The sequence below is a fragment of the Erpetoichthys calabaricus genome, chromosome 17, assembly GCF_900747795.2.
Source record: "Erpetoichthys calabaricus chromosome 17, fErpCal1.3, whole genome shotgun sequence".
NCBI lineage: Eukaryota > Metazoa > Chordata > Cladistia > Polypteriformes > Polypteridae > Erpetoichthys > Erpetoichthys calabaricus.
In genome coordinates, this window is record NC_041410.2 from 43,937,930 (window position 1) to 43,962,715 (window position 24,786).

Below are 24,786 nucleotides of genomic sequence, written 5' to 3' on the forward strand. Positions count from 1 at the left end.
GGGGAAAAAAGCATCTGCTAAAGAAATAAATGTAAAAGGAAACAATTGCAATATCCGCCCATTAGAGGGGGGAAGAGCTAATAAATGACTTTAAGAAAGAACAGCCTGACTAGACAAACTACCCTGCTCATTCATAATTTGCACAGTGTACAGGCTAGGAACCAATTTTTCATTTATTCTACTTATCTAGGAATATAAATATTCCAGTATTTCCACCAGTTCTACAAATTTATAATTTACTTGCATGTGTTTTTGCAATCTATATATAAAATGTAAATTTTCAGATAACATGAAAACAGCAATTAAAACTGTTATGACCACTGGTAATAAGATTAAATTTTAGTAAACTCCACATATTTAAATTAGAGGTGCTAAATCACATACACAGCTGAGAAAGCACCTTATATCACATTTGACTAATGAGGCTTACAGAGAATATCAATCATGTTTGCCTTACTTAAAAAATATCTGGCCATAATCTACAATTCAGTCACTTGATGCTGAAAAAATGATCTCCAGTATACATCACAGTAAAATGAGTTAAAAAAAATTATCCTGGCAAGTCCAAGGCTTTGAAGGTAAACTGATTTTAACGTGTTACAAATTTAAGCCCAAATGGTTTTCCAAAAGTATCCCAGAAGAAGAAAATATAATAAAGCTATCAATCATTAAAAAATCTAATTTTAATTAGTACAAGGTCATGTGCACACAATATATTGATGGCCCCATCTGTTTAATATGAAACAGCAATAAAATGTTGCATTGCAACATTCATATTCCAAATTAAACATGATTTAAGTACACTTCTGCTTGACGCATCAATACAGTGTTCTTCTTACACAATACTTTTCTCTTTGCCAATCTGCAAGGCAATAAATAAATATGTCTTATTCGGTCATGTTTTATTTTTCTCTTGTTGACATAGCTGGTAAATGTATGGATACTACCATGGTGCAATGAATTAGCAATACACCTACAGTGAAATTATAATCTGTCTAAAAAGGCTGGTGGTAAGGCTGTCCTCCTGGCTAAGACTGCACAGGTGGTGAACCAGATGAGGGTAGGGAAGGCTGCAGGGATCTGTGGTATCCGGGATGAACTTCTCCAAGCTGGTGGAAAGGCTGTCCTCCTGGCATTGCAAGTGATCTTTGCTTCCATTTGGGAGACTGGCGTCAACCCAACTGACTGGAAAACAGGACTTATCGCCCCTATTTGGAAAGGGAAGGGTGATCACGTGGATTGTGGCAACTACAGGGGGATAACACTGCTCTCGGTGCCAGGTAAGGTCCTTGCTAGAATCATCCTCAATAGGATCCGTGATCACTTGCTCACCTACCAGCAACCAGAACAGTCTGGTTTTACGCCTAAGAAGTCTACCATCGACCGCATCCTGGCACTGAGGGTTCTCATGGAGTGTAAAAGCAAATATTGGCAGAAGTTTCTTTGTAGCCTTTGTCGATTTTCATAAAGCATTCGACTCAGTTGATCGAGCTGTCCTGTGGAACATCCTGAGACTTGACAGGATCTTCTCAAGGTTACTGGATATCATGGCTGTGCTGTACACTGGTACTGTAAATGCTGTACAGAGTAGAGGCAGAACCTCTGTGTGTTTCCCAGTTGATTCTGAGGTTCGTCAGGGGTGTGTTCCTGCTCCTACTCTGTTCAATGCTTCAATGGACTGAGTGTTGGGCAAAGAAGTGGGGTCCAGCTTCTATGGGGCATCTGTTGGTGAAGAAAGATTCACTGATCTTGACTTTGCAGACGATGCTGTGATCTTCTCAGAGTCAATGGAGACTCTGATCAGGTCTCTCGAGGACCGGAAGAGGGCTTACGCCTTCCCCAGACCACGCAGGGGTGACCGCCCTGGCGGCTATGGGGTCCATGGGTATAGAGCTTGGAAGCTCATCCCTGTAGGGTCCCGTGGTCACCGCCAGGAGGTGCGCGAATGCCTTGGGAACCCTGGACCTCAGCACTTCCGCCACACCCGGAAGTGCTGGGGGGGAAGAGGATCGGGGACACCAGGAGTGCTTCCGGGTGCAGAGCCGGTCCTTCCACTACACTGGGGAGTGCCAGCGGAAGCTCATTGGAAGACACCTGGAGCACATCCAGGTGTGGATAAAGGGGGCCGCCTCCCTCCATTCAGGGGCTTGAGTCAGGTGGAAGAAGGACAAGGTCTGGGAGGAGGCAAGGAGGCAGCCTGAAGACAGAGAAGGCATTGTTGTTGGCCGGGACTTTGGGGTTTGTGTGGCACTTTACTGTAAATATGGAGCACTGGAATAAATGTGTGTTGGGTGACTTTAACGTGTCTGCCTGTCTGTGTCCGGGTCATCTTCCATACTATTAAAAAAAAGTTCAGTTATTAAAGAATTGTTAAATGTGTACTGTGTTAATGCAAACCTATAAAAAGACAAAAAGACAGTAACTTTAATAGAGGTCACAGTAAATGTTTTGTTTATATTTCATGCTATTTTTCTTTATACTGTATAGCTGACAGGGACTAAATTACCTTGGAGTTTTTTTTATTTATTTAGAATGTTAGCCATGCAGTTAGAGATCTCAAGAAGCATTAACATCCATATTACTAACAGAGAATAAACCGGATATGGACGCAGGTACATGGCATGCCCATGGACGCAGGACACATAGTGCGAAGGCGCCGACAGCTCAACTAACGGAAATACAAAATAAAGCAACGAGCACAGACAATACGGAACCCTAACCGTCCACACTACACAGCATAGTCAAACCCGACATAGTACGGAAGGTGCGGACGCCTACAACGCGCGTCTAACACACCGCAGGCAGATCCCCGAGATGGTACAGAAGCCCCAGAGATACGGACTCCACAGCATATGTGAATCATCACATTACAGTAATACAATAATATGAGTACTCACAGACAAAACAAACACAACAGGCTTCGGCGTCCCGCCCCACAATCAAACCGGAGAGAGTACAGCGTCCCCAAACATCCACAAAACACAGCATAGTCAAACCCGAGATAGTACGGAGGGCGCATGCGCCTACAACGACTACCACATGAAACACACACACGGCACTGGAGGTATAATATTAGCTCAACTCACGTAAATGAGCGCCTACAACGCGTCACGGCTTAAAAACAAAGGAGCTCAACTAACGTAAATAAGAAATGAGGCAACGCGCCCATAGGTAACGACACAGCCACACAAAAAAGAGGATTCAGCCCCCCGCCCCAGAGTGAAACGGGAAAAAGTACAGAGTCCACAAAGGTCCACCATACACAGCATCATAGTACGGAAGGCGCGAGTTAGTACGAAAGCCGAAGGCGCCTACAACACGTAATAAGAATAAACAAACACTCCGTTTTAAACGTACGTCATCCTCACACGTCCAAACTGTAATAAGAATAAACGAACGCTCTGTATTGAACGTATGTCATCCTCACACGTCCAAACTATACAGCATAAGTGAATCACATTACAGTGATGCAATATTAACAGTACAACCACAGAAAACGCTCCGTATTAACAGTAAGTGCAATTATTCATATTACTAACGGTAAACAATGGAGAACTAATGGAGTCACGATCACGGCTCCAAAACTATACAGCTCCACTAATGGAGCTACAAAAATGAGCCCGCATGGACAAAAACAATAGACGTCGGCGCCTACAACACGTGTCTGAAACCGCGGAAGCAAAACTGTCTCGGCTCCAAAACCATACAGCTCGACTAACGGAGCTACAAACACGAGCCCGCATGGACAGATACAATGAACATAGACGCCTACAACGCGCGTCTCAAACCGCGGAAGCAAAGCAGGCATGGGTTCAAAACGACAGTGCTCGACTAATGAACGTTGGCGCCTACAACGCGCCTCTCAAACAGCGGAGTCAATAGATAAATGGCAAAGAAAGGAATGACAGACGGCTGCTAAACAATTCCGTCAATTAGCTGACAACGCATTCTGTAATGAGTCCACTATTAGTGAACATTCATTAGGATTAATGAATATACGTCCTTTGTTCGTCATCTACACCTTTACTCTCCAATATATCTCATACATTCATCAATGTATTTCGGGTTACCCAACACCGGGGGTAGGCGAGCGAAGCAAGCAGGGGGTGGAGTCCCCTTGTATATTAATAATTACCACGCATAAAGAATCATCCATCCATTTTCAGTATTCACTAGATACAGTATATCCTACTGTTATCAAAACGTTAAAGTGAAATATTAACATTGTGCTAACTATTGCACAAAAAAACTACATAATCTATTCACAAAATGAACTTCAGATTTTAAATGAGAAAAACAAGTCAACTCCAAACTATGCACAAAAACATTAATAGTAAAAGTTATTTTATTCAACTTAAAGCCCAAGAAAATTTTGACTTTCACCAAGGTGACAAGCATCTCAAGCTTGATCACAGTTTTTGTCTGCTTTCCTTCACGGTTCAACTTATAATGACAGAAACACCATTTTACATACTGAGTGTAAAGGGTTATGTTGAGCTTGCTAGAATACTAAATAATTACATTCTTTCTTTCTAAATATACCACAGAATCTATTTAAGATGTGCTATGCTCAGCATGCAGAATCAGAAATGAATATGAGAAAGCCATTTTTCAAATTAAAATAAGATCGGGGAAGGATAGTTAGCCTGAAGATATTTATTTCCTAAATTGCCAATTATTAATGACAGTGACAGTGATTAAATAATCTGCTTATGATTCTTCTGTCTTTTTGCAGGATGAAAGCTGAGGTTCTTTTCCCCTTTGAACATAATCAGCGTGTGTGCTAATGTGCATAGCTTCATACTGAATAATCCTGTATGGTGGGTAAGGGAGTAGAAAAAAATATTATTTGTAATACTTTCAAATAATATTATTGTATCTATTATGCATGTTAGCTTTGGCAATGCTTCTGGCAATATAATTGCCTATGTATGACGATTGTATAGTTATTTCTAATTGTGTTGTTGGAATTGTGGCTAATCCATTTAAAAACGTATTGTGGCATGATATATTTTACATTTTGTGATATGCTGTAATATAGTATGTACTGATCATTCGTTTTAAACAGTATCGGTTAAACTTTATACACTGACCTGAATTAATTAACATCTGAATCACTTTTATTTTGCATGTATATGAATGTGGTTTTCCATTACTATGTGATGCTTGCTCAATTTTAAATAATTGGAAATATCCATACCCATTATTGCTATGAAGGGTTTCTGTGAATATCTTTACAGAATAGTATAGTGTGCCTCACTCCATTTTAAAGTGGTATATGAACAAACGTCTTTTTTCATTGATATCAGTAAATACTGACAACCATGTAGATTTATTTGCACAATGAATAAAATAAACAAGTACAATTTTATCTATAAAAATGTAAAAATAAACAAGAAGATATTGCAGATAAAAGAAAAATAGTTGGCAAGACTTTTTTTTATTACAGTGTATCAGTACATTTAGACTGCCTTATATATTACATAAAGTGTCTTGTACATTATGCTCCATGCATGAAGGACACTATATAACACAACTTTCTTAAATCTATTTAATCTAATTCAGGGCCAAAGGACTCTGGAGGCTACCACTGCAATACTGAGCACAAGAAAGGACCTTAATGCAGTGCTTGTCCGTCACTTACATCACTTAATGTGCAGACCAATACTCACCATACACAAATCTGGAATCACCAATTAACCTAACATGCACATGTTTGAGGATTAAAGAGGGAAAACTTAAGTATCTGAAAGAGAACCTACACAAATAAGGGAAAATCATTCAAAATCTTTATGGTAATTAGACAAAGCTTAATCAGTAAGAATTCCATCCATCCATCCATTTTCCAACCCGCTGAATCCGAACACAGGGTCACGGGGGTCTGCTGGAGCCAATCCCAGCCAACACAGGGCACAAGGCAGGAAACAATCCTGGGCAGGGTGCCAACCCACCGCAGGACACACACAAACACACCCACACACCAAGCACACACTAGGGCCAATTGAGAATCGCCAATCCACCTAACCTGCATGTCTTTGGACTGTGGGAGGAAACCGGAGCGCCCGGAGGAAACCCACGCAGACACGGGGCAGTAAGAATTCCACCCTCATATTGTCATTTATTAACTGTACCTTCTACTTTATTTGCTTCTTAAAATGCATTTTCTTTCTATTTTTGTAATAAAAGTTACTAACCTAATTGGGAGTGGTGCATATAGCTTTTATCATAACCATTACATTTATACACAGATTCATTAAAAACATGACTGTGCTGCTTTAAATCCAGAAGAAGGTAAATTTGAAATAGTTATTTATTTAATACTTCAAAATGCATTTAATTCATTACAATCATGGAGACATATAAGCATAAACTAAAACTGGCACCATACTGACATGTGCTGGATTGCATAATATTGTATTTAGATGGTAATACTTCATAATTTAACGTAAGTTCTGCTTACTTTATCTGGATGAGCCTGAATAGAAAGAGCAATTTTGACAGATAACACCTTAAACAGAAAAGGAAGCTGGCCACGAAAGGTATCCTTCACTTTTACTCCAAGCTGACTAGGATGATCAGCGATCCACTGCCCAAGGGACTTCTGAGAAATTCTGTTGTCCTTGATAAGTGCATCACCTTTGGGATGAGCACCCATCCACAACTGAAAAAAAACAACATTCTTTCACTTATGAAAGCTGTATATTGTAATTAGTTTTTTTAGTGTGCTTTATAATACAAAGTGTTGAAGTCCACTTTACTAATATATTAAAACTGTGAACAAAACTGGAGTCAACACTGACTTGATTAAACACAAGGAATGTAACATTACAGTAATATCTTTGCCGAAAGTACAGAGGAGTGAAAAGGTAAAATACCAAACAAACAATCAAAGACTGAAACTTACACCAATGTAGGACATTAATATTTACCTCTGCATAAGGTTTTTCCTCTTCAATCACAGTTGATGGATGTCCACTAACAAGAAGCTTGGCCACTTCACTCTCCAGACCCACCTTTCCCCAGGCATAATTCTGCACCACGCATGATAAAGGAAATACTATAAAAACAAAAATCACCTCATTAAATCTGTAATGGGATGTTCAATATATTCAACGTACAGTGCATCCAGAAAGTATTCACAGCACATCACTTTTTCCACCTTTTGTTATGTTACAGCCTTATTCCAACATGGATTAAATTCATTTTTTTCCTCAGAATTCTACACACAACACCCCATAATGACAACATGAAAAAGGTTTACTTGAGGTTTTTGCAAATTTATTAAAAATAAAAAACTGAGAAATCCCATGTCCATAAGTATTCACAGCCTTTGCTCAATACTTTGTTGATGCACCTTTGGCAGCAATTACAGCCTCAAGTCTTTTTGAATATGATGCCACAATCTTGGCACACCTATCCTTGGCCAGTTTCTCCCATTCCTCTTTGTAGCACCTCTCAAGCTCCATCAGGATGGATGGGAAGCGTCGGTGCACAGCCATTTTAAGATCTCTCCAGAGATGTTCAATCGGATTCAAGTCTGGGCTCTGGCTGGGCCACTCAAGGACATTCACAGAGTTGTCCTGAAGCCACTCCTTTGATATCTTGTGCTGTGTGCTTAGGGTCGTTGTCCTACTGAAAAATGAACCTTCGCCCCAGTCTGAGGTCAAGAGATCTCTGGAGCAGGATTTCATCCAGGACGTCTCTGTACATTGGTGCAGTCATGTTTCCCTTTATCCTGACTAGTCTCCCAGTTCCTGCCGCTGAAAAACATCCCCACAGCATGATGCTGCCACCACCATGCTTCACTGTAGGGATGGTGCCAGGTTTCCTCCAAAGTGACGTCTGGCATTCAGGCCAAAGAGTTCAATCTTTGTCTCATCAGGCCAGAGAATTTTCTTTCTCATGGTCTGAGAGTCCTTCAGGTGCTTTTTGGCAAACTCCAGGCGGGCTGCCATGTGCCTTTTACTAAGGAGTGGCTTCCGTCTGGCCACTCTACCATACAGGCCTGATTGGTGGACTGCTGGAGAGATGGTTGTCCTTCTGGAAGGTTCTCCACAGAGGACCTCTGGAGCTCTGACAGAGTGACCACCTCTGGTCACCTCCCTGACTAAGGCCCTTCTCCCCGATCGCTCAGTTTAGATGGCCGGCCAGCTCTAGGAAGAATCCTGGTGGTTTCGAACTTCTTCCACTTACGGATGATGGAGGCTTCTGTGCTCATTGGGACCTTCAAAGCAGCAGAAATTTTTTTGTAACCTTCCCCAGAGTTGTGCCTCGAGACAATCCTGTCTCGGAGGTCTACAGACAATTCCTTTGACTTCATGCTTGGTTTGTGCTCTGACATGAACTGTCAACTGTGGGACCTTATATAGACAGGTGTGTGCCTTTCCAAATCATGTCCAGTCAACTGAATTTACCACAGGTGGACTCCAATTAAGCTGCAGAAACATCTCAAGGATGATCGGGGGAAACAGGATGCACCTGAGCTCAATTTTGAGCTTCATGGCAAAGGCTGTGAATACTTCTGTACATGTGCTTTCTCAATTTTTTTATTTTTAATAAATTTGTAAAAACCTCAAGTAAACTTTTTTCACGTTGTCATTATGGGGTGTTGTGTGTAGAATTCTGGGGGAAAAAATGAATTTAATCCATTTTGGAATAAGGCTGTAACATAACAAAATGTGGAAAAAGTGATGTGCTGTGAATACTTTCCGGATGCACTGTATATTATACGTGTATTATAATGCATACTTACTTGTATACATACATAATTCATACTTATTTAAAATACTGTTCATTTGTAACAACATATCAAATATTTTTAACACAATATTCTCAATCCCACGCACACGCCTCCATGAATCTAACATGCAAGTTTTAAGCACGTGAGATGAATACCAGAATACAAACCCATACAAATAGAAAGTATATTCTAACCGCATATTTAAGAGCTCTTAACTTTGCTTTGTAACAACTTTATAATAACTGCATTTTAAAATCGGTACTCGTGTGTTATACAACCACCACAGGACAGAGAAAAACCTCATCATTTTTTACACTCGTTTATTTACAAAAGAAAAACAAGAATACGTTACATTTGATTTTTAATTACTTTTGAAACATTAGTTCTGTCGCAAAGTTTCTAATGTCGTTAAGTATAACATCGAAAGGGTCATCGCCATTGACGAATTCGCACAATGGAGAAGTGCCATGTGGCAGGTTTATAACACACGAGTACCTTAAAATCACCTAAATAACACTAAAAAAATGCATGATGGAAAATCTGCGTTCCGTTTCCAGCAGACATGTTGCCATTACACCTTCCTGCTCTGTAGTAGTGCATAGTGAAAACTATAGCCAGTGACATCCTACTGAAAGCTAAAAAAAAGTGCAATGTTTTGTCAAATACAGCCCATGAGTAAATTACTTTAATGGTGCGTTATTAACAGTAATTCATTTTTAGAGAATAGTTACAATACCAAAAAAAAATAAATCATAATACATTACTGCCACCTTGTGGACGTTTCATTTGGTCACCAGGATCTCGTAGCGGATAGCAAACACAATTCTGCAGTCGCGGTCACTGAACAAAGTCAACTGTATTGTCAGGCTACAACCAGAGATCAGTATAAACGCGATTTTCCAGGAACATCTCATGAATTGGCAAGCAGTTATTTAATGGTTCTATTCTCGAATACACTTCGTACATTTCAAACAAGGCAGCATGTGCGTCTCTCACTCGGTCTGACGTCACACGACGACGACAGCAACGCAAGCCAAGTGAATCTTACGTGTTAATGTGTAAATAAAGCTAAATATGAAGGTTATAGAATGAAGACAATCGATGCCGACGCTACGGCTATTCAATAAGCAATCTGACACTGAATGGGCTGCTCGCAAATTTAGTTCGGGATATCGTCATATTCAATTAATTGTTATTCTTTTAATATTACGTTATTCGGTGACATTTAAATAACAATTGTTTACTTCATATATTTAGCATTCTTTTCTTTTGACTGTGCTTGAGATATAGTCCAAAAAGGATTTTTCTAACCTCGCACTTCCTCCATTGCAGCTGTTGGCGAAGCACCCTCCCCCATAAGGATTCGTTTACGTAACATGACGTCGCTAAAACCAGCCAATCACATTTCTCCTTCCATTTTCTGCCCCACTTTAATAAATACAAATATATCTTCTATTGCCCTCTACTGCTCATGACTATTTAAAGAGTGTTGCCAGTTGTGTCGTAAACATACATAGTGATAGATAATCTTTACGCCTCACAGTGGTAATCGCTTATAAACTGAATCAGTGTGGCGTATATATGAAGGAAAACCCTGTAATATCCGTCCAGCAAATCAGGTTTAGCGGATCTTTACATTTCTCGCCAGTAATATTGGTGTTATTTTCAAATCATCTAAATCGCAAGACATTATAAGGGGATTGATTCGTTTAAGTATATGTACAAGCAAGCACAAATCCTTATCCATTTTTCCATTTGCAGTCTTTCTCTTTTTTTACAACTTTCAGTGAGGCCACATCGCTCCGATTAGTCCTAAAGGTAAAAATATCGGGTGCTCAAATTCCAAGTGTAGAAATTCTCAGATTATACATAGTGTTGTTTTTAATAACGCATCCGTTTATGTAATTGTGCCAACAAACTGACTCCAACCTCGTTAATATTACTTAAATGATACCTTGCCTTTCTGTTGCATGAGGTAAACAACATGAAGAGACAATTAGTATTAGTAGAAGAAGGGATGAAATATTTATAGGAGGGCGTCTTGTCATGTGCTTTGACTTCCTTAGAAGAAATAAGAAATTTGGTCAAGGGAAGATTATTTGCCAGTCCAACGTATCCTGGTAGTATCCTAGTAATTTCTTATGTAAGTATGATATTTGAACACTATGAATTCATACATGAAGACATACATTATTTTTTAAAATAATTTTAAGGATATGTAATATTTATAATATTGTAGAATGTCTACAAGTGCGTTACCAACATTGGACCCCTAAAGTTTATTTTCTCCCAGAATGCAGTTAAATGGGGTTCTTTGCTTTTGTCTCATCCATTGTCAAATGAACATATCTCAGTTCTAACATAAATTATTGTGTTCATAAGAATTACTTATAAATGATTTGAAATCACCAGGTTTATTTTGTCCAGCAACTCCTGACTTAACGGTATGAGAAAAAAACCCACATATGATATATCATTCTATTCACTCTTAATGTCTAGTTATGCAAGATGTCAAGCTTTTTGGGGCTATCTCCTATTTTTGGTGTTTTACACCTTAAAGCACTTATTTTTAGGCCATTTTTGACCATATTTTGTGCATTAAATTACACACATCTCATAAAGAATAAACCAATAGGTGGCTGCAAAAAAATGATCAGAAGTTGTGCATGCCATATCAACCATCCCCAGGGGTATACAAAGGGTCAAAGTTTTCACAAAATTTCCAAAAAGTATGGATTAGTAACACAGGCAGAGTGTCGTTTTAATGCTGTTGGGTGTTTGTTGATTATGAATATAATATTTTTGGTATTTAATTATTTATCAGTGGCCCTAGCCCTCCAAGAGATACTCACAGAAGGTTAAAAACGACAAATTTCAAACATAAGTATGTGAGGTTTCCTTTTAGACTCTTTCAAGGTGGGGGATTTTGAATGTTTTTTATGAATTTTGATCCTTTACTAGAAATGTAGCCCTCTATGAACCCCTGCCAGAGGGTAAAAAATGACAATTATCCATTACAATTGAGAATATTTAGACTTAAACATTGAAATTGAAGCACACATTTTAATATTTCAAATATCTGATACAACTATTTTTGTTTATTATGTTCTTCTATCTCATGAAGTAAATCATTATATTCCTTATGAAAACTCTGAATTAGGGCGGCTTAATACTGAGACTTTTATGACTTTATGTTGAAATAATTTGTTTCTGTTAATGACTTATAGTCATGCAGTTTTGCAGCTTGTTTAATGTAACTAATGTCAATATAAAAATACTATTTTATCATTAGGCTTTTGTAACCCTGTCCTTGAGATCACGATTTGATCCCACTCTTTTCCACATCTAGGGTGTAGTACAAAAGTTAATAGTTCCATATGCTATGGCAGAGCTACCCTTTGCTATATGACAAATATCATCTGAGATTTGTGAGGTAAGGACGATAGATAGATAGATAGATAGATAGATAGATAGATAGATAGATAGATAGATAGATAGATAGATAGATAGATAGATAGATAGATAGATAGATAGATAGATAGATAGATAGATAGATAGATAGATGTAAGCACTGGAGAATACATGTTTTATTTACAGGATTTCAAAGATTTTGTCATTTAGCTGTGGATAAAGCATCAACAGGATTACTTCAATAGTTCACACAAGGGGTAACAAATGTCTTTACAAAACATTTTTTTGTAAATCTTTTAATTTAAGAAATAAAAATAATTTGTTTCAATAGGACTTCACTGACAAACTCTTTGCCTTGGTCAATTATGATCTTCCTAACCATGCCCAATGTGTGCATCTTCTTTATAATGGCATCAGACACTTGACTCACAGACTTAGACTGGAGAGGTTTAGAAATGATCCACTTTATGTAGAGGTAATTCATGGTCAACAGGTACTTATTTTTTCTTGCAGTTTCACGTCGTGGGCCAAAGACATCCAGGTTTACCACCTCCCAAATGTTGTTCACCTAAGAAAATATTTACTATTTAATTATTGCCCTCATTCGATTTTATATTGCAAATCTGTAGCCAGAATTACCTTGATGAATGTAAGACTAGTGTCATGGTCTTGATGTCACTGGCAGCAGTGATAACAGAATAGGTCAGGTCAGGTCAGGTTGGGCAACATGCACTGGTACAGCATGTTGCCTCACCCACCACACGACGAACCAGCTTGGGATCCTGGTTGGCAACCCCCCAGGCAGACACACAGTCCAGTCCCACCATCAGGAAATGACCTTCTATCTGCCACAGCCAAGTGTTACATGGGCGCCCTCTTGGCCTGGTCCAGCCACTCGGGTCCTTAACAATGAGGATCTTGCGAGCTGGATCACACTCTGGGAATCGCACCACATGGCTGTAGTGCCATAACTGATGCTCCCTCACGATGCAGGTAATGTGCCTCATTTGGGACTCCATGAGCAACCATTCATTCAACACAAAGTCAAACCATCTCACCTAAAATAAGAGTTACAAACTGAATGAAATTTTGCATCATATTCTTACTTTATTGATAAAAAAGAATTTAACTCCTTGTAAAGCTACAAGAGAAGTGCACTATGGTAATATAAATTTGGAAATAATTTTAGCAACTCACAAAGACAAAGGGGAGGTCAGCAAGGATTACAATATAAGAAAAATAGAAAAACCATACACTTCACGAAGGAAAATCATCCTTACCAACTGGTTACCTTAGCACAATAAAACAGGGCTATTGATGACTGGGTCTTGCTATGGTGCAACCTTACTTTGAAAACAAACATTTTGAGGTTGTCATTGTAATTATTACTTGATTTGTCTTTTGGGAAGAAAGAAGAGAGGATCCCACGGACTACTCTTTGGATTACTAGAAAAAAAATGAATGCACACAATTACCTACCCTTTTGATCCTTCTTCAGGTACTAAGGGTTTAATGGGAGGATTGTAAAACTAGGCATCATTTTAAGAACAAAGAACAAACTGCACAAGTCCTTAAAAGAAGAATACAAGTACATAAAAAAATACTTTAAGGAAATTGTATGAATGTCTGGTAATTACATCTCAGCACTAGGGGACTTTCAAGAACGTATGACCAACATTTTTATGAGCTAATTACTCTATTTCTTAGCACAAGTCATGTTAAACCACATCCTGAAGCAAAATTATTAAATGTGACTCAAGATATACACTTGAGTATATTAAAAATGTACCAAGTTAGCCACATTTTTCATAAGAGATGGCTATAAGTAGCCAGCCATAACTCTGTCTCTGATGCCCCTCACACCATGATGGTTGCCACTTCCAGGATTGTCGTGACACTCCATTAGGACAACTGTCTTTTGTTCTTCACTCATAACAACCAGACAGTAAGTACTGTCAGTTTGGCCTGGTGTAAATGACTTGGTGGTCTGTCAGAAATGAAAATGATACATTCAGTCATTACTCTTAAAACTTTTAGGTCACTTAATTATGAAGGTTAAATTTCATCTATAAATTAAGTTTCCTGCTATCTTTCTCTTTATTAACACCGTAGAGGGTGGCAACATGGTGGGTGTTCATTTAAAAAAAACGCAACTGTAGGTTACAAGGAGTTATTTAGCTACACTAAAATGTTACATAAAATCTACATTTAAAAAGTAAATATAAATCTTTTTAGCAACACTTAATTCTTTAGAACATTTTTAGTTTTCGCTACTCTATAATAATTTAGACACCTGATTTGTGATACATCTAGGCAGCTCAGATTTTCATAGACCCAAAAGGAGACATAACTTCAAGTATCAAGTGATCAAGTATGGGTCAGCAAATAACAAGAAAGTCCACATTGGGAGCTTTTTTAAATAACATATATTCTATTAAATGTTTGTCATATTTCAAAACCATTCCTATACATTCACTGAAATGACCAGCTTGTTTAAAATGATAAATCCTGTCATTAAATGAGACACAATGCATAAAAATGGACATTAGGTCATCCGAGATACAGTATATCTAAATTATATTACATTATATACTCTCAAAAACTGAAAGGCACAATACAATACAAAAATTTCCAATACAACTCGGAGTCCTGCCAAGTGCAAAAGTTCGCTGATGACACTGCTATTGTGGGCTGCATCAGGAGTGGGCAGGAGGAGGAGTATAGGGACCTAATCAAGGACTTTGTTAAATGGTGAGACTCAAACCACCTACACCTGAATACCAGCAACACCAAAGAGTTGGTGGTGGATTTTAGGAGGCCCAGGCCCCTCATGGACCCTGTGATCATCAGAGGTGACTGTGTGCAGAGGGTGCAGACCTATAAATACCTGGAAGTGCAACTGGATGATAAATTGGACTGGACTGCCAATACGGATTCTCTGTGCAAGAAAGGACAGAGCCGACTATACTTCTTTAGAAGGCTGGCGCCCTTCAACATCTGCAATAAGATGCTGCAGATGTTCTATCAGACGGTTGTGGTGAGTGCCCTCTTCTACGCAGTGGTGTGCTGAGGAGGCAGCATAAAGAAGAAGGACACCTCACGCCTGGACAAATTGGTGAGGAAGGCAGGCTCTATTGTAGTCACGGAGCTGGACAGTTTGACATCCGTGGCATAGCGACGGGCGCTGAGCAGGCTCCTGTCAATAATGGAGAATCCACTGCATCCACTGAACAGTATCATCTCCAGACAGAGAAGCAGCTTCAGTGACAGACTGTTGTCACTTTCCTGCTCCACTGACAGACTGAGGAGATCGTTCCTCCCCCAAACTATGCGACTCTTCAATTCCACCCGGGGGGGTAAACGTTAACATTATACAAGGTTATTGTCTGTCTGTATACCTGCATTGTTATCACTCTTTAATTTAATATTGTTCTTTATCAGTATGCTGCTGCTGGAGTATGTGAATTTCCCCTTGGGATTAATAAAGTATCTATCTATCTATCTATCTATCTATCTATCTATCTATCTATCTATCTATCTATCTATATATCTATCTATCTATCTATCTATCTATCTATCTATCTATCTATCTATCTATCTATCTATCTATCTATCTATCTAATAATAATAATAAAGAAACTGCCTAGCTGTCAAACCTTTAAATATTAAACTCCACTGACAAATGTCGTATTTCATTTTGCTCTCCGATTGTTACATTTTTGTTAATTTTTTCCCATAAAATTTTTCAAGTTGCTGTAAAACTGAAATGTTTCCATCTTTTGAAGAAGCGAAAAATATTCATCTTGACAGAGTCTGTAGTCTAGGGTGTTGTACTGTATTAGCCATTATGAATGTAGAGAAAAGTCAAGCAAAATGACACCTTTTATTGGCTAACTAAAAAGATTACAATGTGAAGGTTTTCGAGGCAACTCAGGCCCCTTCTTCAGACACCATTACATTACATTAGATTTAGGCACTGTAAAATTGAAGAACAAGAGACACATTTATGCACTCCAGTTGGGAGACCCCACTTGCAGTAACTGGCAATGAAAAATACATAAAAGCTGTTTGGAAGTAATAGTGATAGCAGGTGCAAGTTGCCGCCAAGTGAAAAAAGATAGCTGTAAGTCTGTTGGTCAAATGACAACCATGTTCTATGTCATGGGTTTTTTATTCATGCTTACCGGAAAGGGCAGGGGCAGAACAGAAATTATGACAGTCTTCTTCCAGGTACCATTCCTCCATTCTAAAGGATTAAATGGAAACAGCATGAGTAATCTGTCAACTCCACAGCTTCATTCCTTGTGTAGCCCTGCACTGATTTCCATATGTGGCTTATGAAGCTTCCATATTGGACAGCAGCTACTTTAGGAAAACTGTTCATCAAAAAATAAAAGTATCCAACTGGGCAATAAATTAAATGCTTCCAGTACTGAAGGACAAGAGTAATAAAACAACACAGTAAACATAAATATAAACAAGAATATGGCTTCATGCCCATTTTGAGATATCTGAAATGCATTTCAAGATAGAATGTCCTACAAATTTAATGATATCTTAAAGTAGTCAGTGAGTCCATGTGTAAGAACTGGAAATTTTAACACAGAGTGATTTTGAGATTATCACGAAAAGTACTTCAGGTATCTTAAAATGCACATCAGCTCAATTTCAGATTTCAAAGTATGTATTTTAATATTTAAAATGTATTAAACTACAGGATCTTAAAATTTAAAGTGACCTACAGTTTTTGACACGTAGTATCTTGAAATGAGCTGTCTGAAAATCTGAACTGTATCTTACAAGTAAGATGTCTGAATTTTTTTAGACACTAGAGGGCTCCGTCCCCTGCTTGCTTCGCTCGCCAGCCCCCCGGGGTTTGGTTTACCGGATATACAATTTAAAGAGATTATTATTTTCATGGTAGCACTGCTGCCTCGCAGTTGGGAGACCTGGGGACCTGGGTTCTCTTCCTGGGTCCTCCCTGCGTGGAGTTTGCATGTTCTCCCCGTGTCTGCGTGGGTTTCCTCCGGTTTCCTCCTACAGTCCAAAGACATGCAGGTTAGGTGGATTGGCGATTCTAAATTGGCCCTAGTGTGTGCTTGGTGTGTGGGTGTGTTTGTGTGTGTCCTGCGGTGGGTTGGCACCCTGCCCGGGACTGGTTCCTGCCTTGTGCCCTGTGTTGGCTGGGATTGGCTCCAGCAGACCCCCGTGACCCTGTGTTCGGATTCAGCGGGTTGGAAAATGGATGGATGGATTATTTTCATGGGAATTGTTACAAATTCATTATTTTCACTTTTACTTTAAAACTTCAGTAAAAACAGCAGTGGGATTAACTTTTCTTCAAGATCACATTGAATTTTGATTCCGTGTTTGGATTTACAATCATATGAAAAAGTTTGGGAACCCCTCTCAGCCCGCATAATAATTTACTCTACTTTCAACAAAAAAGATAACAGTGGTATGTCTTTCATTTCCTAGGAACATCTGAGTACTGGGGTGTTTACCGAACAAAGATTTTTAGTGAAGCAGTATTTAGTTGTATGAAATTAAATCAAATGTGAAAAACTGGCTGTGTAAAAATTTGGGTACCCTTGTAATTTTGCTGATTTGAATGCATGTAACTGCTCAATGCTGATTACTTGCAACACCAAATTGGTTGGATTAGCTCGTTAAGCCTTGAACTTCATAGACAGGTGTGTCCAATCATGAGAAAAGGTATTTAAGGTGGTCAATTGCAAGTTGTGCTTCCCTTTGACTCTCCTCTGAAGAGTGACAGCATGGGATCGTCAAAGCAACTCTCAAAAGATCTGAAAACAAAGATTGTTCAGTATCTTGGTTTAGGGGAAGGCTACAAAAAGCTATGTCAGAGGTTTAAACTGTCAGTTTCAACTGTAAGGAATGTAATCAGGAAATGAAAGGCCACAGGCACAGTTGCTATTAAACTCAGGTCTGGCAGGCCAAGAAAAATACAGGAGCGGCATATGCACAGGATTGTGAAAATGGTTACAGACAATCCACAGATCACCTTCAAAGACCTGCAAGAACATCTTGCTGCAGGTGGTGTATCTGTACATCGTTCTACAATTCAGTGCAATTTGCACAAAGAACAGTCGCTTGTTGTACGCACATGCTCATTTAGAAAAGCCAGATTCATTTGGAACAAAGTGCTTTGGACTGATGAGACAAAAATTGAGTTATTTGGTCATAACAAAAAGTACTTTGCATGGCGGAAGAAGAACACTGCATTCCAAGACAAACACCTGCTACCTACTGTCAAATTTGGTGGAGGTTCCATCATGCTGTGGGGCTGTGTGGCTAGTTCAGGGACTGGGGCCCTTGTTAAAGTCAGGAGTCGGATGAATTCAACCCAATATCAACAAATTCTTCAGGATAATGTTCAATCATCAGTCACGCAGTTGAAGTTACGCAGGGGTTGGATATTCCAACAAGACAATGACCCAAAACACAGTTCAAAATCTACAAAGGCATTCTTGCAGAGGGAGAAGTACAATGTTCTGGAATGGCTGTCACAGTCCCCTGACTTGAATATCATTGAAAATCTATGGGATGATTTGAAGCAGGCTGTCCATGCTCAGCAGCCATCAAATTTAACTGGAGAGATTTTGTATGGAAAAATGGTCAAAAATACCTCCATCCAGAATCCAGACACTCATCAAAGGCTATAGGAGGCGTCTAGAGGCTATTATATTTGCAAAAGGAGGCTCAACTAAGTATTGATGTGATGTCTCTGTTGGGGTGCCCAAATTTATGCACCTGTCTAATTCTGTTATGATGCATATTGCATATTTTCTGTAAATCCAATAAAGTTAATGTCACTGCTGAAATACTACTGTTTCCATAAGGCATGTCATATATTAAAAGGAAGTTGCTACATTGAAAGCTCAGCCAATGACAAACAAAAATCCAAAGAATTAAGAGGGGTTCCCAAATTTTTTCATTTGACTGTACATTGTGACAATGCAACGTATAACTGCTCACAAATTAATATCGTTTCTTTCTCTCTAATAAATAAAGCAAATTTTTCAAATGTTTGTCCCTGTGATTTGTTAATTGTCATAGCAAAAGCTATTCTCACAGGAAACTTTAAACGTTTTAATACGAATGGCATATCAAGATCTCCTTTTGTGTCTAATGTTATTTGCGGAATATGTACTACATTACCTTTCTTGTTGCCTGTTAAAATTTTACATGTTAGAATTGTTCGACCAATTTTTAATACAGTTAATTTTGTCCCATTGCATAGTCCATCACTCATACATAAATTATGCAATAACATTATGATACATCCTTCTTTCAACAGTAATTCAGCTGGTGGGAGACCAGACCGTGTTAACGCTTATAGATATTCTATGGGATATTGTAAATTGATGTTTTCATCTTCCACACTATCACCACCAACTGCTTTAGCATAGTCTATTGATACAAATTTAATCAATTTGCTGTTTAACCGATTGACAATTTTTGCGTTAATTCGTTTGACTTGTCATGTGCACAGTAAGGAAACACGTTTCCCTGTACAGTGAAATTCTTTCTTTGTTTTCCATACCAAATGACAAAACCAACGTAGAAAGATAAACATAAATAATAAGCAGCAGATAGATAATAATAACTGAGGCAGTATAAAGTATAAAAACAGAATAGAAGTATAAAGTGTAATGTGCAGGTAGGTGTGTGATGAACAAGTCAAACACAGTTACAGTTGTGAGAGGTAGATAGAATGAGGTGAACTATGGTTATAAACTCCAGTCAGTTATTTAGGAGTCTAATGGCCTTGGGAAAGAAAGAGTTCTTTAGCCTGGAAGTCCTGCATTCCATACTTCTATACTTAGCAGGGTCCTGGAGGGTGCATGGGAGTTTGCCCAACCAGCCTACATGTGTTTTGTGGACTTGGAAAAGGCGTTCGACCATGTCCCTCAGGGAATCCTGTGGGGGTGCTCCGGGAGTATGGGGTACCGGACCCCCTGATAAGGGCTGTTCGGTCCCTGTACGATCGGTGCCAGAGCTTGGTCCGCATTGCCGGCAGTAAGTCGAACCAGTTTCCAGTGAGAGTTGGACTCCACCAGGGCTGCCCTTTGTCACTGATTCTGTTCATAACTTTTATGGACAGAATTTCTAGGCGCAGCCAGGGCGTTGAGGGGGTACAGTTTGGTGGACTCAGGATTGGGTCACTGCTTTTTGCAGATGATGTTGTCCTGTTTGCTTCATCAGGCCGTGATCTTCAGCTTTCTCTGGATCGGTTCGCAGCGGAGTGTGAAGCGGCTGGGATGGGAATCAGCACCTCCAAATCCGAGACCATGGTCCTCAGCCGGAAAACGGTGGAGTGCCCTCTCAGGGTTGGGGAGGAGATCCTGCCCAAAGTAGAGCAGTTCAGGTATCTCGGGGTCTTGTTCATGAGTGAAGGAAGAATGGAGTGTGAGATCGACAGGCGGATCGGTGCAGCGTCTGCAGTGATGCAAGCTCTGCATCGGTCTGTCGTGGTGAAAAAGGAGCTGAGCCGTAAGGCAAAGCTCTCAATTTACCAGTCGATCTACGTTCCTACCCTCACCTATGGTCATGAGCTATGGGTAGTGACTGAAAGAACGAGATTGGGAATACAAGCGGCTGAAATGAGTTTCCTCCGCAGGGTATCTGGGCATTCCCTTAAAGATAGGGTGAGAAGCTCAGTCATCCGGGAGGGGCTCAGAGTAGAACCGCTGCTCCTCCGCATCGAGAGGAGTCAGATGAGGTAGCTCGGGCATCTGATCAGGATGCCTCCTGGACGCCTCCCTGGTGAGGTGTTCCGGGCACGTCTAACTGGGAGGAGACCACCGGGGAAGACCCAGGACACACTGGAGGGACTATGTCTCCCGGCTGACCTGAGAACGCCTCGGGATTCCCCCGGAAGAGCTAGAAGAAGTGGCCGGGGAGAGGGAAGTATGGGCATCTCTGCTCAAGCTGCTGCCCCCGCGACCCGATCTCAGATAAGCGGAAGAGGATGGATGGATGGATGGATATACTTCCTGCCTGAGGGTAGAAGTGTGAACAGTTCATGTTGGGGGTGGGTGGGGTCCCTGAGGATCGAGGCAGTTCTCCTGTGGACTCTGCAGTTGTAGATGCTCTGCAGAGAGGGCAGTGGGGTCCTGTTGATCTTCTCAGCAGTCTTTACCACTCTCTGCAGCCGTTTGTGGTCCATAGCAGTAGTGTTGCCGTACCACACGGTGATGCAGCTGGTCAAGATGCTCTCAACAATGCAGCTGTAAAAGTTGCCGAGGATCTTAGTCGACATACCAAACTTCCTCAGCCTCCTCAGAAAGTACAGATGCTGCTGGGCCCTCTTGACCAACTGTGTGGTGTTACGTGTCCAAGTGACGTCCTCATTGATGTAGACGCCCAGGTATTTAATGCTGCTCACCCTCTCCACTTCAAGCTCTCAGATGAACAGTGGCCGGTGAGGTCTCCTCTCCTTCCTCATGTCCACTATCATCTCCTTCGTCTTGTCTGGGTTAAGGGTGAGGTTGTTGTCCTCACACCATGACACCAGACTGGCCACCTCATCCCCTCCAGTGATGCGTCATATCACTGCAGTGTCGTCTGCGAACTTTAGGATGATGTTATCTTTGTGGGAGGCAACACAGTCGTGGGTGAACAGGGTGTAGAGGATGGGGCTGAGGACGCATCCCTGTGGGGTGCCTGTGTTTATAATAATCCATCCATCCATCCATTTTCCAACCCGCTGAATCCGAACACAGGGTCACGGGGGTCCGCTGGAGCCAATCCCAGCCAACACAGGGCACAAGGCAGGGAACCAATCCCGGGCAGGGTGCCAACCCACCGCAGGACACACACAAACACACCCACACACCAAGCATACACTAGGGCCAATTTAGAATCACCAATCCACCTAACCTGCATGTCTTTGGACTGTGGGAGGAAACCGGAGCGCCCGGAGGAAACCCACGCAGACACGGGGAGAACATGCAAACTCCACGCAGGGTGGACCCGGGAAGCGAACCCGGGTCTCCTAACTGCGAGGCAGCAGCGCTACCACTGCGCCACCGTGCCGCCACGTTTATAATAATGGTGGCTGAAATTCTATTACCAATCCTGACAGACTGGGCCTTGCCAGTCAGAAAGTCTAGGAGCCAGTCACAGAGAGTGGGGTGCAGGCCAAGTGCAGACAGTTTATGGGTGAGTTTATGGAGGATAACTGTGTTAAAGGCGGAGCTGTATTCAACAAAGAGCATCCTGATATAGGAGTCTTTGTTCTCCAGATTTCTTCTGTTGATAATCCTTCAGGATAAATTGCTTCAATAAGATTTTTACATAATGAGTCTTCTTTTATTGGGAGATTTTGAATTTTAAAGTTGCCAGTGTCTAGCAGACAGTTTGCAAAATCATCTGAATTTTGATTAGCTCGTATATTTTTGTAATTTGAATTGTTGGAACAAAGACCATAAATGCCCACTCTTTAGGCATGCATCGTAAATCTGCCTTCGGCCTCCTTTCTTGACTACTGGAGCACAGGAAGTGTGTCTGACAAAAGCATTCACATGACTGAGAGGTTAGATGACAGTGGTCTTGTTTGAAAATGGTTGTAAGTAAGGCGTGACATGAGAGAATCTAATGCCAAAAGTCACCGTCTCACGGGACTTGCTTCCAAAGGTATTAAGCATGACGTGACTTGAAAGAATCTCATGTTAAAAGTCTCCGTCTCGCAGGACTTCATTCCAAAAAGTCTCTTCAAAAAGTCACGTCTCAACCCAAGATTTTTTTTTATTGTAATGGAGAGATTTATAAATGTGAACTTGGTTTGCCACACATGCTGATGGATTGCTATTACACGAAAACGAAATACATTAACTATTTCTTTCCTTCACCCTGCCTGGGATTGGTTCCTGCCTTGTGCCCTGTGTTGGCTGGGATTGGCTCCAGCAGACCCCCGTGACCCTGTGTTCGGATTCAGCGGGTTGGAAAATGGATGGATGGATTTCTTTCCTTAATTATATAATTTAATATCTTGCAGCCTGTTGTGCTCTAATCTGTTTCGCCATAGGTTGCGCTTAACATTCTGTATTTTCCTAATCGGGTTGAACTCGTGAGTTTTCTTACCTGCCGTGCTGGCATAAGATAACGAGTATTTAATATAACATTGTCCTAGTTATCGTAACTATAATATCACTTTATTATACTTTATTTCACCCAGAGGACTCCGGAGTCAACTTGAACGAGTTAAAAGTAAACAATAACAGAGTAAATTTTGATTTTTACCCTCCTCCCACGGAAAAAATGCAGGTAGAAGAGAGCAAGTGAGCATTTAAAGGCCCCTGTTCAATAAGGCCTACGCCCCGTTGCATTCAAAACAGGACCGCTCCTTATGACCGGAGGTGTTGTCATGGTAAGGCGTAACCATCGAAGGTTTAACAGGTGCAGCAAAGTATATACTGTATAAGAATAACAATATTGGAACAATTGATTAAAAAGATTTTCCTAAATAATATAAAAATTATTTGCAAATACACTAATGAGTACTAGTAGCAAAATTTGCTATCCAGTACTTCTTTTACAAAAACTGCCACGCTCCTCCAGCGAGCCTTCATGCGCATGCCCAGCAGAGCGAGTATCCAGGAAGTAGTCTGGAGTTATCCGCAGGTCTCCTGTACGGCGCTACTTGTTTTTCTTGAGAGCCTTAATCAGGGTTGATACGAAATGTCGGCCTTCGATAACAATCCGTTTGCGGATCCAGTGGATGTCAACCCATTTCAGGTATGTGGTCAATATAATAAAAAATTAACTTTAGAGCAAAATGTTGTTATTTAAAGTTTAAAACATTTCACTAGGATGGCATTAAAACCTGTTTGGCAAGTTGGGGGTTGTGCCTGGTTGGCATTCCTTTTCTGGCGCGCTGTAATTGACAGCAGTATTGACCAATCGACAGTTCTTTCGTATGACGTCCCACCAATCTGGAAGAAGCTTACGTCTGTTTGTTCAGGTGAATGGGCTGGCCCAAAACTTGTTTGACGTGTTAACACCAGAATTTGCTTCGTTGTATTTGACGATGTATATAAAAAAAAAGAAACTGCTAGTGTAAAACACATTTTAATATATAATGCAGTTGCTTACGAATTATTCACTCAGAGCCGGCGAGAGTGTTGAGCAAATCTGTAAATATTTTAATCGTTACGTTGTTTTCACGCTGCTGAAGGTTTCCTTTTATAAACTCAACGCGTAGTAACGTCACTGTTTGCTTCCGTTATACATGCAACGTTTCACGATTTAGTTCTTAAAGAGTAATATCTTAATTAAAATTTTAACGTAATTTAATTACATGTCAGTACCACACCCAGCCAGTACCAGTGTAAGGAAAGGACTGATAATTTTACTCTTCGTGAAAAGAAAACGAAAATATACATACATTGAATGGGCCATGCAATAAAAAACTAGGGCATAGTGTTTCCCATAAGGATATTGTCATCAAAGTACAGTTTGTACTAGAGCAGACCAGTATAGAGTGCCTGTATTCCAACCTTAACTTATTCCTGGTATAATATTAAAATAAAAATTTAAAGCAGTTTTTCAATGTCTACATTTAAATGAAATCTACACTGATTTTCCTACATTAAATTAATTTCATCAGT

General features: G+C 40.2%; 2 protein-coding genes across 3 annotated transcripts in view; one reads left to right on the top strand and one right to left on the bottom strand.

The window, feature by feature from the left end:
- mpi (mannose phosphate isomerase) overlaps positions 1-10,102 on the bottom strand; it is a 28,363-nt gene extending 18,261 nt beyond the window's left edge. For both annotated transcript variants that reach the window (XR_007933808.1, XM_028823188.2), the window contains exons 1-3: positions 10,052-10,102; positions 6,930-7,057; positions 6,461-6,661 (exon numbers count right to left, since the gene is read on the bottom strand). Coding sequence is in view for 1 of the 2 variants with exons in the window: in XM_028823188.2 (XP_028679021.2) it covers positions 6,461-6,661; positions 6,930-7,057; positions 10,052-10,097 (375 nt within the window). In the remaining variant the exon portion in view is untranslated. The remainder of the gene's footprint in view (positions 1-6,460; positions 6,662-6,929; positions 7,058-10,051) is intronic.
- A 13,661-nt stretch (positions 10,103-23,763) lies between these two features.
- Positions 23,764-24,786, top strand: part of LOC114667253 (secretory carrier-associated membrane protein 2-like) — a 105,192-nt gene continuing 104,169 nt past the window's right edge. The window contains exon 1 of the mRNA XM_028822490.2: positions 23,764-23,914. Coding sequence (XP_028678323.1) covers positions 23,858-23,914 — 57 coding nt within the window. The 5' untranslated portion in view covers positions 23,764-23,857. The remainder of the gene's footprint in view (positions 23,915-24,786) is intronic.